The sequence below is a fragment of the Polyergus mexicanus genome, unplaced genomic scaffold (genome assembly GCF_030449975.1).
Source record: "Polyergus mexicanus isolate NDT 795.1 unplaced genomic scaffold, iyPolMexi1.0 SCAF_4, whole genome shotgun sequence".
Lineage (NCBI taxonomy): Eukaryota > Metazoa > Arthropoda > Insecta > Hymenoptera > Formicidae > Polyergus > Polyergus mexicanus.
Window position 1 is genome coordinate 10,448,400 of NW_027223324.1, and position 14,109 is coordinate 10,462,508.

General features: G+C 32.4%; 3 protein-coding genes and 1 long non-coding RNA gene across 6 annotated transcripts; 2 read left to right on the top strand and 2 right to left on the bottom strand.

The window, feature by feature from the left end:
- Positions 1-234: 234 nt before the first annotated feature.
- On the bottom strand, positions 235-8,372 carry Stim (stromal interaction molecule). Of its 2 annotated transcripts, none has more exons than XM_070294144.1 (11): positions 7,464-8,372; positions 7,243-7,382; positions 7,048-7,167; positions 6,822-6,934; positions 6,619-6,734; positions 6,376-6,545; positions 6,125-6,268; positions 5,862-6,029; positions 5,470-5,734; positions 5,116-5,196; positions 235-2,553 (listed from the first exon to the last, which is right to left on the bottom strand). In XM_070294144.1, the coding sequence occupies exons 1-11, from the start codon at positions 7,663-7,665 to the stop codon at positions 2,030-2,032; spliced, it is 2,043 nt and encodes a 680-aa protein (XP_070150245.1). In that variant the 5' UTR covers positions 7,666-8,372; the 3' UTR covers positions 235-2,029. The 2 variants fall into 2 exon arrangements, with proteins under 2 accessions (XP_070150245.1, XP_070150246.1); XM_070294145.1 differs by lacking the exon at positions 235-2,553 and adding an exon at positions 4,489-4,881.
- LOC138932382 (uncharacterized) lies at positions 2,081-3,980 on the top strand. The gene is made up of 3 exons (XR_011446766.1): positions 2,081-2,335; positions 2,407-2,568; positions 3,877-3,980. It is a non-coding gene; the product is annotated as an uncharacterized lncRNA (long non-coding RNA).
- Positions 8,373-8,584: 212 nt separating the features above from the next.
- Positions 8,585-13,730, top strand: Sax (type I BMP receptor saxophone). The gene is made up of 7 exons (XM_070294311.1): positions 8,585-9,042; positions 9,390-9,568; positions 9,658-9,889; positions 10,310-10,578; positions 10,656-11,296; positions 11,384-11,618; positions 11,747-13,730. Exons 1-7 carry the CDS (start codon positions 8,982-8,984, stop codon positions 11,882-11,884), a joined length of 1,755 nt encoding a protein of 584 aa, XP_070150412.1. The 5' UTR covers positions 8,585-8,981; the 3' UTR covers positions 11,885-13,730.
- Positions 12,278-13,903, bottom strand: LOC138932446 (uncharacterized). 2 transcript variants are annotated; one of them, XM_070294313.1, is made up of 3 exons: positions 13,841-13,903; positions 13,583-13,748; positions 12,278-13,504 (listed from the first exon to the last, which is right to left on the bottom strand). In XM_070294313.1, the coding sequence occupies exons 2-3, from the start codon at positions 13,628-13,630 to the stop codon at positions 13,103-13,105; spliced, it is 450 nt and encodes a 149-aa protein (XP_070150414.1). In that variant the 5' UTR covers positions 13,631-13,748; positions 13,841-13,903; the 3' UTR covers positions 12,278-13,102. The 2 variants fall into 2 exon arrangements, with proteins under 2 accessions (XP_070150414.1, XP_070150413.1); XM_070294312.1 differs by having other exon boundaries at positions 13,583-13,896.
- Between the last annotated feature and the right edge of the window lie 206 nt (positions 13,904-14,109).

A 14,109-nucleotide genomic window follows, 5' to 3' on the forward strand; every position in this document is an offset into this window, starting at 1 on the left:
AAGCAGTGGTATCAACGCAGAGTACTGACAAAGCTGACACATTTTAATCTCATATCTTTTCGCTTCTATTGCTTCGTATTTTTTTATTTCTTAATGATAACGGAGCCGACAATTATGCGTACTCTCCGTATAAAGACGACAAACATGACGTTCGTGAGTTCCATCAATTACTGGAAATACAACATACTAAGGAATATTAATCAAGCAGTGGTATCAACGCAGAGTACTATGCAAAGTGTGTTTAGTCATATGATCTCATCAATGTAGTCATAGATATTATTGTATTTGGAATGCGCGAAAAATATGAAACCTGTTTCTTATAATTTTATACAAAACAATAGAGATTAGATGCCATAAAATACAAATGTTTTGCGAATTTTAATTGTATTGAGATCTAAATGTGTCAGTGTTTGTCACGAAATTATAAATTTTCTGTCAAAACCACGCGTAATAATTTCGTCTATAAAGGTGGATATATACAGAAATCGTGCTTTCTAACTCATACTTGAGCATACCATAAAAGAATAATCAAATTTAACACGAATAATGAAAATAATCTAACACTATTTGCAAACGGATATAGCGGGGAAATTGTTACACAATTGTATTACGCGAATATGGAATATAACGGTGACAATTTTTTAACAAATTACCAAAATTGCAGAGTTTTAGCCTCGCAGTAAAATAAGCCATTCTGTAAGTAGTTTGATTCTGAACCGAGGGCATAAGGATGAATTAATTGACAACGGCGTTAGATATTATTATGTATGATTGTTCTGACATCAAAAAATTTTTAGCAAAAATATATAGAAAGAAAATCAGGGTTTCGAGATTGTTCACTCCGAGACGAATTTGTTCGAAATTCTATAAAACTGCGACGATCTGTATGGATAATTTTTTTGATTATGTAATAACAGAAATAGGCTCAGAGTATTAACTAGTTTTTTGATTATCTTATATGTTTGCGTTTATATAGTTTAAATATTCTTATCATGGATGTGATTTGAATGAAAAGAAGAGTTTATAAGAATTAAAGTAAAAATCCAAACGTTGTTCTCGTTAAGAAATATCTGTACCAGAGATATAGAAACAAATTTCTTCGCGATATTTAATTATCTTAAACGCTCACGATAAAAGATTTCGCACAATATTTTATAATCTACTTATACATTGTATACAAAGATATAAAATTCGCATTTTCGTTTTGTCGATATAAGTTACACGTATATTGCCAGTATATGTCCGGACGGTATCCGAAAGTATCAACGATAACTTTAACAACTTGATCCTCGTTTCGCGAAGATTCCCTCGTCTCGATGTAGCTTTGTACCATTATTCGTAAAAACGTAGTAACGTATAAACGAGAAAGAGAGAGATAAAAAGATTGATTCTTTAAAATTAATTTTGTCCCTCATCCCGGTATATATCTAGACGCGATGAAAACTACGGAATTATATCGCGATAAAAAAGGTTACGCTAACGATAATAATAGTTATTATTATTATTATTACTAACATCATCGTGTGAAAAAATCTTATTTAAAAATCCGCGGCTCTCAGAAAACATTTAACTTTTTTTTAAAAAGTACCATACCGAAAATATATATTGTCATATAAGAATTATAAACTTTCCTTCTATTGTGATTCTCTAAAAGTCTATCTATCTAAGGATGTCCTTCCATGATATATATTCGCTGAATTTTATATTTCATTATCATTTTACGCACATGTCCCAAATTTGGCAAAGTTGAAGGAACACCGGCAACAAATATCCTAAACGATTATTACATTTCCATGAGTCTATACGCACGCAGAGGAAGGAACAAGGAAAGAGAGAGAAAGAGAGCGAAAGAAAAAATGTATAAATGTATATGTGTGTGTGTGTGTGTGTATGTGTGTCACGCGAAGAGTAATTGCTAATAATTAATAATTACTGATAAAATAATTCTTAAGTGCACATCACGGGATTACAACTAACTGTAACGGGTAGCAATTAAGTAACAAACGAGATATTATGTGACTAGCGAACATCACGTAACTTTAGTTTTATTCTTCCTAAAGGCCGGAAAGAGCTTCCTGCGTCTCCGTTTAAGCTCATCGTTGTCAGCGGTAGAATTGGAATCGGTTGAAAGCGTCTCGTCGTCAACAGACATTATTGTAGGTAATTCACGGAACGGTTTCTTGATGCTCGTTGTTACCGTTGTTGTAGTCATCGTCGTCGTCGCTGTCATTGTAGTCGTTAATGCAGGGCGGTAGCTGCAGGACTTGTCTGAGACGTCGAGCGAATTTTCCGAGTACGATGTTTTCGGCAGGGAAGTCTTGTCCTCGTTCAGCACGTTTGTATCCTGACTATAAGACCGTGTAATGCCGGATTTCTCTTTGCACGGCACTCCAATCTTTCCTGCAGTAGGTTCTTCCGGTCCATCGCCTACCACGAAGTGGACAGCTCCAAGTTCTTTCTCCGCTTCACTGCTCGATGAATCGGAGAATTCATTTCCAAATCGACCAGCTGGCGGTACCGATGACTCCTTCCACGCTGAGTTCTCCAAAATACCTACGGATATGCCAAGTAATGTCCAAAGTTGAATTTTAATTCCTTTCTTCTTACTTCGTTATTAATAATACTAATAAAAGTTCGGAGGAAAGAAGCGTAAAGTTTCGTATTTGAGCAGGAAAATGTTCTTTAAACTCTCGTGCATCGCTTTGACGCATAACGGAAACGCACGAGATAATATTGCTCGCATCGTGAAAGATTTTCTTTCTTATTAGTTCCGTAGCTACGTTAGAATATATATATATATATATATTCTATACAAATTTAGGCCAGAAAAATGTAATTCATTATTCAGTTACATTATCTTTAATGCTTATTATTGATGATATTGTATATAAAATATCAAATTAAGTATTCAAACTATTCTCTTTATACGAGATATAATTGTTAACAACTATTTTCCACGCTATTAGTTAAATCATACTAGTTCTTTTCCAAATATCTTTGTCTCTATAAATTGTATATAAAAAAGCCGCACATCATTGTAATAATGTTGCAATAATGAAAATAATAATATTAAAAAAGATTGATGAATTATTCGGCTTTAAATAATTTCTATGTATATAAGAGCGTACATTATGCTCTCTGTTCAATAACATGCAAGCAATTTAATATGCGCCAGGTTTAAAAAAACGTAAAACATGCAACAAGTTGGAGCACTTGAGTTTGATATAGGTCATATTAACAAGCTCACATATTCTGGTTTTTTCAAGCTTGCTTAAATTTATTATAATAGCAATTACTTAATACTCCATACAGAAAAATATTATGCTAATATAGCATATTATATAATCAATATAAAAACAAAAGACACACATACACACACTGGACTCATTGTAATACACATATATGTATATGGAGTATATTTTCCAATATTCCCTTACATATATATATGTAAAGGGATATTGGAAAATATCAGAACAGTATATAATTTTGGGAACATTCAGATCTTAATTGGTAATGCATCGTTTTTTTACAATTAAATATTTTTTATCACTGGAATATAACAAAATATATATATATGAAGAGAGTTACAAAATATTTTCCAAATATTCAGAATTCGACTACTACTAATAAAGTCAATTCTAACAATTAGATAAGTATATATATGTATATAATGCCCATAATACGTTGATTGTCGCGATTTGCACGATCCTATGTCAAAATCCGCGAAAATTCGAGATAAGAGATTCGTAAACAAGTTCTTTTTTATATTATTGAAACATTATTGCACACATTTTCTAAAAAAATTTACTACGCATTATTTGTTGTGCGTATATCAATAAACACACGTAATTTAATTCATGAGTTTTTTTGTTCCAGGTTTGTGGAAATGTATGCTTATATGTACACTTATATAAAACAACATATTCATTATTATGTATAATTTTGTAATTTGTTGCGTTTTGCATGCATGTAATATTTAAGTCAATAGTCAATAATTTTTTATTCCTGACTTATTGTCATGTACATTGCAGTCAAATCTAATGCTACAAACAAATAATGCAAATGCAATTGAATATTTGAAAGAAAAATCATGGTCTTGCTCTTTTATGTAATAACACATATTTTTGCTCAAATTTCTTTTTTATATTTAATTTATGCACGATTTTCATTATAGTAATATATATATATATATATATATATATATATATATATATATATATATATATATATATTACTATAATAAAAATCGTGCATAAATTATAATATATATAATAAAAATACTATGTCCATGATATATTTCACTGCAGATATTGATATATTAGCAGTTTACAATTGCTATTTCATATAGTAGTTCTTAATAAAAATTAATTATATTACATCACCGAGTTTTATTTATATTGTTTCTAAAAACATACTAAAATAAATGATTGATTGATATAAAATAGATACATATATACATATGATAACCTTCATATTTTATATACATTTCAGAATATTATCTGTCATATTGTTTTCGATTTCTTTCTCTTTTTTGACATATTTAACTGCATTAATGAGTATTTGTATAAAATCGACTTTTTACTTGTTATTTTGCACATATTTAAACAATTAAACGTATTGCTTATAAATATTATAATTTTATGTTTTTTTCTACATTTTTCAAAAAATATTAAGTTTTATATCGATATGATATACATTGGCATAATAGTAGCATTATTTATTATGATTTTTTTATATAATCTTTCATTTACTAGGCAACATGTGCAAAATTAAAATGCATTTCACATTCCTCATATGCATATGTTGACCACTTTATTGTTGTATACTGGTTATGATGTACATCCAAGGCACATGATACTTTAAAATCAACACAACTTAATCCTATAATGTTATATATTTATTATTGGCACAAAAATATCAATGCTAGCAGAGAGAAAATTATATCTTTTTTACCATATTGTTAAACATGAAAATTCGTTAGTAAACTATCATTAGAAAGTTTCCCTGTTTGATGTACATATGCGCGACATATAGATAGGCCACAATGGTATTTAACAATAAAATGAGCATTGATATGTCAATCTAAGTACTCATTGAAGTCCATATCCATCTTACCTGCAGCGACTGCACTGGCCGTTGATGGTGTGTACACTGAACTTGTCTCATCATCTAAGTCATCTTGGCTACTAAGTCGTCCTATAATATATTACATACAAATCACTTAAAAATTTATAAAACAGCTTACAAACAGTTGTTTTCTTTTTTTTAAAAGATGTTAGTGAAGAATGAAAATGGATAATTGTTTTAACATAAAATGTATTACAACAAGTTTTATATGTGTGTATGTTAGTTATGTAATTCTTGTATTAAATTAGGAAGAAGTAATGTATTATTTGATTTAATTTTTGTAAATTCTCAGATGCAATAGAAATAATAATTAATTGTTAATAGCTAGAATAGATTAAATACCTCTTAATCCAAGACCTCTACCATTAGATGTCCCTCTATACAAAATGGTCTCTAAATAGCTTAATCCATTATTGTTAATTATATTGAAACCACAGAGCAATTCAATTTGCTTCCAACGATGTACTCTTTCTTTCAGCTCACTTGTTACTTCATTTAATGAAGTTCTTGCTTCAACTATACTCTTATCAACTTCGTCAATGGATTTTCCATGAGTCGAAACAAAGGCACCTACCAAACTGGAACGTTTCTTTCGTAATTTCTCACACTGCAAAATAATAGACAAATATTTTTCTAGCATGAAATATTTTTTTGGCGAATTAATTATAAAGGTGGCATAATATATAAATTTTAGAAATTGCATTGAATAATTTATAAATAGTTATTTTTCTTACCGCTTCTCGTGCCTGTTGAAGCTGTTTTTCAGCTCCTATCCTCTTATTTATATATGCTTTGTTCTCAATTTCATGAGTTAATTGTAGCCAATGCTGTAGTCCAGCTGGTGGCGACCAGCATCTATCTTCAAGTTCACCCTCTGCTCGTTGTAATTCCAGCTTCAGCATCTGCAAAATATATAAATCGATATGAGAATAGGATAAATGTATTAAATATATTCATCATATATGTAAATGGGGAATAAATGAGAAATGGTATTAACTTCAATTTCTGCTTTCATTTGCGATACTTCAAGGTCTGAATATGAAGTATGTAATCCCAAACTTTCATCTTGCAAACGTTTTTCCAAATTTTGTTTCTCAGTAGTTGCACTTTCTTGTTCCATTCTTGCTCTTTCCAGCTCTTTCTACAATCGATTATATAATGCTATTTTAATAAAATTTTCATGTTGAAGAGTGATCTAATTTTAATTTTAATTAGAAAATCAATTTTTGAAAAAAAAAAAAAAAATACCTGTAAATTTTCCAATGTAAGTTCTGCCTTTTGCAAACTTTCCATGTCTTTCATCATTCTATGAAGGTCTTTTTGGGAATTTTTCTTTTGTTGATATGCGTACCAGCATCCAATAAGTGCTCCAAATAACAGTGTAACTAATATTAAGTCTTTGATGCTGTGTCCAGTATCTATTAATTAATAAGTATAGAAGTAATTTTCAGAAATAATATATACCATGTCATAATATTAAATAAGTATTACCTTTAGGAGGTCCAAAAAGAACAACATCCATTGCTTTTAAGGCAATTTTTTGTTTATGGATGGGATCTTTAATACCCAAAACATTATTAAGATAATGCATATTGTTCACAGCTAATCTAAAATAAATTGTAATAAAAATTCATATATACATATATATATAGTTTATATATTTTCTTATTAAAGAATCATAATAATAAACTCACCGAGGAAGCGTAGCACCAGTTACACGATGGTGTATGAAAGTAGGAACATACTGAGGAAGCTCAACGTTGGAAGTTAACCATTCTGATGTTTGTTCTATTGTCCAGTTATGAACCTAATTTATAAAAACGTTACAATGCACGAGATATAATAACATTACATGGAAAATCATAAATATGTTTTTGTTATTATTTAAAATAATCTCTATATAAAATTTTCTCGCGTTACTTCTGATCGCAACCAAGCTTCCCAGAGTTCTCGCACACTGATTTGCATATCGTCATTGTGGTGGAAAGCCCTTTGTCTTCGTTCATAACCGGCTTCGTACTGCAGTTCTTCTCTTAGAAACTGTCAAAGTTGGAAGTAACATCTTGTATAATTTTGTAATAGACATTTTTCTCGCAACGATATAATCATCCTTACATCGTCCGATTCGGATAGATCAACGTTTCCATTAGCGTCGTCATCCAATTGTCTGTGGAGAGCCTTTATAGCTTCTAAGCCTTGACGATCTTGCGAAGCCATAGTGATGCAAGCTACGTCGTCATTACAAGTATCCCCAGCTGAAATAAATTAATTTAGGCATATAGTGTGCTCGACCATAGCATCCGTGTATATTCGTGTGACACGAAACGACGACTTACTAGATTCGTGAGCCACCGCTTGGGCCAATCCATCGGTGAGGGTGGCGGAAAACGCTATTATTTTGGAATGTGAAGGGCTCGAGACACCGGTTTGAAAGGTCGGGGTAGAATCAAGCGCTCCACCAGTGGCCGCTACCGTATCGAATAACCAATACAACAGATGAATTCCCAACGGTAGAAGCGTGTTCACGGATGTTCGCATCTTAGGTTAGCGCTCCAGTTTCCTTACTGACAGCTTCGCGCCACTCTTCGCGCGATCCAACAGATAAGATCCGCGATGGAATCAGCGGAGGAAATCCTTCTAAACTCTCTCTCCCCTTGCTCACCTTCGATGCTGATTCGCGATCGTGAATATATTCAAGGTTACTACAATTCGGACCCGGACCGACGATATATCGTCTCGACGAGCGCATAACAAGCGTGACCGATTACGAATGAGACAGTTTCATAAATGTGTCACGTGCTAATATTATCAAATTCACGAAAGGAGATTCCGTTGTTAATACTCGTGATACATGAAAATATTTGATTGCTTTGTTAATTAAGTCAAATTAAGTACATACACACACTCTCTGTCTCTCTCTCTCTCTACTATTCCCAATCAGATGTTTTATCCAAGGCTACTAATAGCATTTCCGATTCACACGACTTAATTGATTTAAGATCAACTTTCATGTGAGCTTGTTTTTAATTAGAAGCGCGTTCAGAAAAATACATGCTACTCGCGGATAAATAAAAATAAATTTTTTTTATTTTCATGTATATTTATGTAGCTTTAAGATGTGCCCCTATTCGAAAGAAAATATTATTGAGTTACGTTTCTCGAAACATACTCTCCGAGGAAAACTTTACTCGATGACCTTTCTGAAATTCTTTCGAGCGTTTCCGGTTGGTTCCGAGCTGGGAGCTAGGACTGGGAAGCGAGTAAAATTTTCCTCGGAGACGACGTTTTGGAACGTTAACCTTGGAGTGAAATAAAAATTCATGAAAATTGAACGTAATATTATTATGCAATCTGCGCTTATAAAGCGCTGCTGTCTTCAGTACCTTTGAGTAACGATATATCGTATCTAGATATTTTGTGCATCATGACTCAGAATTGTGTCTGACATCTTACCATTCGTGTTTGATATAATACATGTGAAAGATTAAACATAAGGTTAAAGAATAAATAATAAAAATTTTGTGTAATATTGAAAAAACACGGATTATCGGATATAGCTAAAACTACTTCTTTTTCAAAAGAAAATGAGCATGTAAACTCTGGTTTCACCGTACGATATGATACTGAAATATATCGATGTATACGAGAAAACTATGCGTCAGACATAAATAAAGAACTAACATTTGTTATGCTCGCATGACGAATTCACGTATTTTGTGATTCGGAATATTCATCTGAATAAGAAAAAGAGGACTACGAGAATGTCGAGTGCGATAAAGAGATCAGAAAAGATTTATTTTAACGTAATTTTGTTTCTGGCCGAATAATTCAGTGTGTTTCGATGCGAAGTAGAAATGGCGGATGTTATATTTATCACGCATTTCGTACTCTTGTTGACGTTCAAATTATGTTCAGGTACGCGGATAAATTATCATGAATTTCAAGCAATATTCATTGTATCATATGTAATTTTAAATGAGATGTAAATACTTGTATTTTAATATATTGTATTACTCAAATATATAGTTTTTGCACTAATGTTGCTTTCGGGTCTAGCAAAAACATTATTAGATCCTTATCTTTACAAGACATAAATAAAACTCCAATTTATGTAACATACAATATATATTGCAGAAATTTCGCGTCTTTCATTAATTTTTATTATACTTGTTTTTATTACAAGTATAAATGCATTGTACTAAACAATTTATTATGATGTTCTTTGCTTAGTGTTTATATACAATTTTTAACTTATGTTCTAGGCGAAGGAACGATTGCGTTACAAGAGCAAGATATTTCTCTTGACAATGAAAAATTAAATCTACCTGAAACATTGGAGCATAGTCTTGCTAGTAATACAGTTAGCCAGAGACGTTTCAAATGCCATATATGTGAAGATTCCGAGTGTTCATTATCTAGTATTTGTGAAGATGCAATCACTGTAAAAATTTTTATATTCTCTATTCAATATCTTCAAATTTACATCTTTTCTTGTAGAATATAAATCAACATCTTTGTTTTGTTTCGTAGTGTTGGAAGTCCAGAGTGAAAGAAGCTGACGGTACTGAATCTGTTAGTCGCGGCTGTTACAAATTAGAGGAACATAAGTTATTTATGTGTAATAAAGAAGACCACCAAGATGCAGAACATAAGGAAAGGCATGTTAGAGGGTTAACAAATGGTGTTCAATATTCTGTGGAATGCTGTCAAGCAGATTTTTGTAATGTTGGCCCTTATCCTGTACTGCAAGATTATTCAACTAGTAAGATAATCTAATCTGTGTACACATATCCATCCAATGATGCTATAGTCCAAGTCGTATCTAGGTTTCCTCAAGTGTTCGCCTCCAAATGTCTCTGTCCCTTGTCATAATCCTCCAATTATCTCTCTATAACAGCGCGCGGCTATTCGCATCTATAGAATCTATCCATCCTTGCGTGACTCTATGATCCCAAAGGTAGTCTCTTATGCGTTTCCGAGGTTCTTGCCAATATATTCAATTTGAGATATTCTTTAAGGTTTCGAGACAAATTTATTTTCTAGAATTAGGTTGTCAGCCTAATGCTCAACTCCAACCTGGAGGTACACATATACACACACAAAAATATATATGTAAAATTGAATTGTAATAAGATGATTGATATTGTTAGAAGCAGTTTTTATATTTGTATATGATTTTTAGATGCTGATAGAGGAAATTATGTAGTGAAATTAACATTTGCGATTCTCGGGCCAATGATTGCATTGCTTGTAGCTGGAGGGATTCTATTCTGTTTATTAGCCCATCGAACGCGAAGAAAACGGCCGATGGCGTCTCGGCGGAATAAACTTATTATAGATTCCGATATTGAGCCTTCCATGTTACATTTCTCTTTTTCCTCGCCTACATCGTCCGCTACTTATCATCCGCACGAGCTTAGAGCAACAGCAGCTGGTGATAGTACACTTAAGGTATATAATGTTAATTTTTTATTTTTCTGTGTTTTACATAACGTGCAACATATATTAATTAATTTTACCAACTATAGGAGTACCTAGACGGCCGAAGTTTGACAAGTGGTTCTGGTTCTGGATTGCCCTTGTTAGTACAAAGAACTTTAGCTAAACAAGTAGCTTTAGTAGAGTGTCTCGGTAGCGGTAGCAGTGGAGGATTCGGGGGAGAAGTATGGAGAGGAATTTGGCATGGCGAGAATGTAGCTGTAAAAATTTATTTCTCGCGGGATGAAGCCGCGTGGGCTCGGGAGACCGAAGTTTATTCTAAGTTGTTACCATCTAGACACGACAATATTCTGGGATATGTTGGCAGCGATATGACTAGTAGAGCCAGCTGCACTCAGCTCTGGCTGGTGACGCAGTATCATCCTCTCGGTTCGCTCTTCGATCACCTCAATCGGTCGCCGCATCCGTTGACACATCATCAAACGCTCAATATTTGTTTGAGCATCGCTAACGGTTTGCTTTATTTGCACACGGAGATTCACGGTACTAGAGGGAAACCAGCTATGGCTCATCGTAATCTTAAATCGAAGAATATCCTGGTCAAGACTAACGGTGGTTGTGTAATCGCCGATTTTGCATTAGCTGCTACGCAGGATCGTCTTACAGTAGACAGAGTCGATTTACGGCAAGGAACTAAACGTTATACAAGTCCCGAAATTCTCGATCAAACGTTAGTAGAATGCTTTTTTTCTTTTTACTTTCATATTGCTACAAGCTGGCCAAATTGATTACAATATCTATTCTGATTCATTTCCAGAGTAAACATTGAATGTTTAGAGAGCTTCAGACGGTCCGATATCTATAGTTTAGGATTGGTAATGTGGGAAGTCTGTCGCAGATGTATAAGCAATGGCGTAGCCTTGGAATACGCGATGCCGTATTATGAATGGCTGCCTAGCAATAATCAAGAACCCTCCATAGAAGAAATGCGCAAATTAGTCTCGCTCGACCAGCGAAGGCCGCCGCTTCCTAATAGATGGCATTCCGACTCGGTAAATTAGTTTTTCGATTCTAGCATTTGTTAGAGAAATATTGTAATATATGTACATCAGAACTAAAAAAATTAAGTTTAAATTATTTATTACATGAATAATTGGAATAAATGCCATTTCTTTTACAGACATTAGCCGGGATGGGAAAATTAATGCGAGAGTGTTGGCATGGGAAACCGGCGGCCAGATTACCCATTCTTAGGGTAAAGAAGACGCTCGTTAAATTAGCAGCTAATGATTCTCGTGTTCATTTACCACTCGATTGACCAGCATTCATTTTACCGAGCTCTCTTTCATCCATGTATTTATTACTGTTGCTGCAACAACCCGTCACGCGCATTGTAAGTTCGATCATTATCATCGTCATCAACAACAATCGTGCGTTATCGGATGCATTATATCAAGATAAAAAAATATCGCATATCGACATATCGAAATAACAATGTTAATACGTTTGTTAATGTTTGGCATATGAATTCTGTTGCCTTACGTTCTTTATTACTGTTACCATTCTGGAACAATGATAGTATTAAGATTAAGTATAATATAGTTTTGTAGCATAAATTGAACCAAATCGCTAAGTAGAAATATTGTTAATTCCACAAGACGGTTCAAAATTATCTATTAAAAAAAAACAGATATTATATATGTAGGAATGTATAATGAATTTTTTTCATAATCTATACAAATGAGACAGGAACAGATGATTTTCTCAATTATGTTCAACAATTGAGTATATTCTACATGTACATAATAATTATTATTTTAATTCATATTGAAAAAGCAAATATTATTTCTATCAAAACATTTTTTACATGATTTCTAAGCGATTATGGCTCGGTTCGATTAAAGTTGTCATACAAAAACAGTAATCTCTTAATTAAATAACTGTAATATAATATTGTTAGTAAATTTCTTTTGAGGATCTTTTCAGTATAACGCGCAATAGTTCGAATAAGTGATTAAAAAATATTTGTAAATAGTGTGTATCTCTGTATCGATATAGCTATCATACAATTAATTAATACATAGCTATTATCATATGTCTTTCTCATAAAATCATCAGCAAAATATAGACAGAAATAAGAATGAATGGTGCGAAAGTAAGCAAACTATTATATACAAAAGATATTATACATTTTTCTGTATAATACTTGTAATAATTTCATGAATTGCTTTTTTATAGACTATGTTCCATTTGGCGATCGCAATACTCGTAGGATATTTCATCCTTATTTTTTATTGAGAATTAAACAAGGATAAATGATGTCCGCAAGTTTTGCGATTGCCAAATAAAATGTAGTCTTGGCATTTATATATAAATAACCAATGAATTATTAAAGATGAGGATAGATGTATAAATAGCAGAATATGTAGTATATAATTGTATGTAATAAAATTATTGTACAAAGATTTTTGTACGTAACACACATATGCTATATGTTGACTTCAATATGATACAACTGCTTTATCTTGAAATTTGTTTATTCTTTAAGAGGTAATGACAGTAATCTTTCTAACAATATTCTATTATCTAAACTATGGTTGCCGATACATTGCTCAAAGAATTGCCGGAGATGTGACGGATCGTTCATGTGTAATAAAATAATAAATGCATATCGCCATATTAAAGGTTCTAATTCAACTGGATATTCCAGAAGTCTAGGGAATAAATTTAACGCATGCTTCCAATCTTGACGAGTGATGTACGATTGCATCTCCGACAATGCCAGACTTTTTGAAAATCCTATGAGTGACGTTCTGCTTCTTCTACTGCTCTGGAAATTCTTGCAATAATGGGCTTTACGATCGTTAGCTATTTCTTCCATATCCTTTCGTCGTTTTTTATCATTGTTACGTTTTGTTATCATTGTTATAGCTTTCTCCTAAAAAATCATAATATTGTAGTATTTGATTATGCAATTTAAAATTGTCATAATTTATATGTTAAAAAAATTACATACCACATTAGATTTTCTAATTTTTCGAGCCGATGTCAAATCGCACGACATGATGACTTGTGCGCACTTATTCTTTCTTAGATTTTCGAACACGTACAAAATATCACATCGATAACCCTATACGCATTTATGTGTTCTCAAAATATAATGTTTATATAAGTTTATATTCCTGAAAGATACTTTTTTTATATTTCTCGCATGTATTTGTGGGTCTATTAATTGATAAAAAGACACAGTAGTTTTTTTTATCCTTTCTCTTACAAAACTTATTATGAAGACCGAAAATCGAAGACAGAAGCATCAACTCCTGTCTCCTGTTCCTGTAATGAAAGATGAAAGATGAAAGATGAAAGATAAAACACATATATGTGTATATATATATATATATATATATATATATATATATATATATGCATATATTCAAGCATTGGAAAGAGAGAGGGAGAGAGAGTGGAACAAGCATGAGATCTGTTCTTTGCAGCTGAACTGGCTGCACTGGTTCAGAGTTTATCTTTTTTTCTCCTTATTGG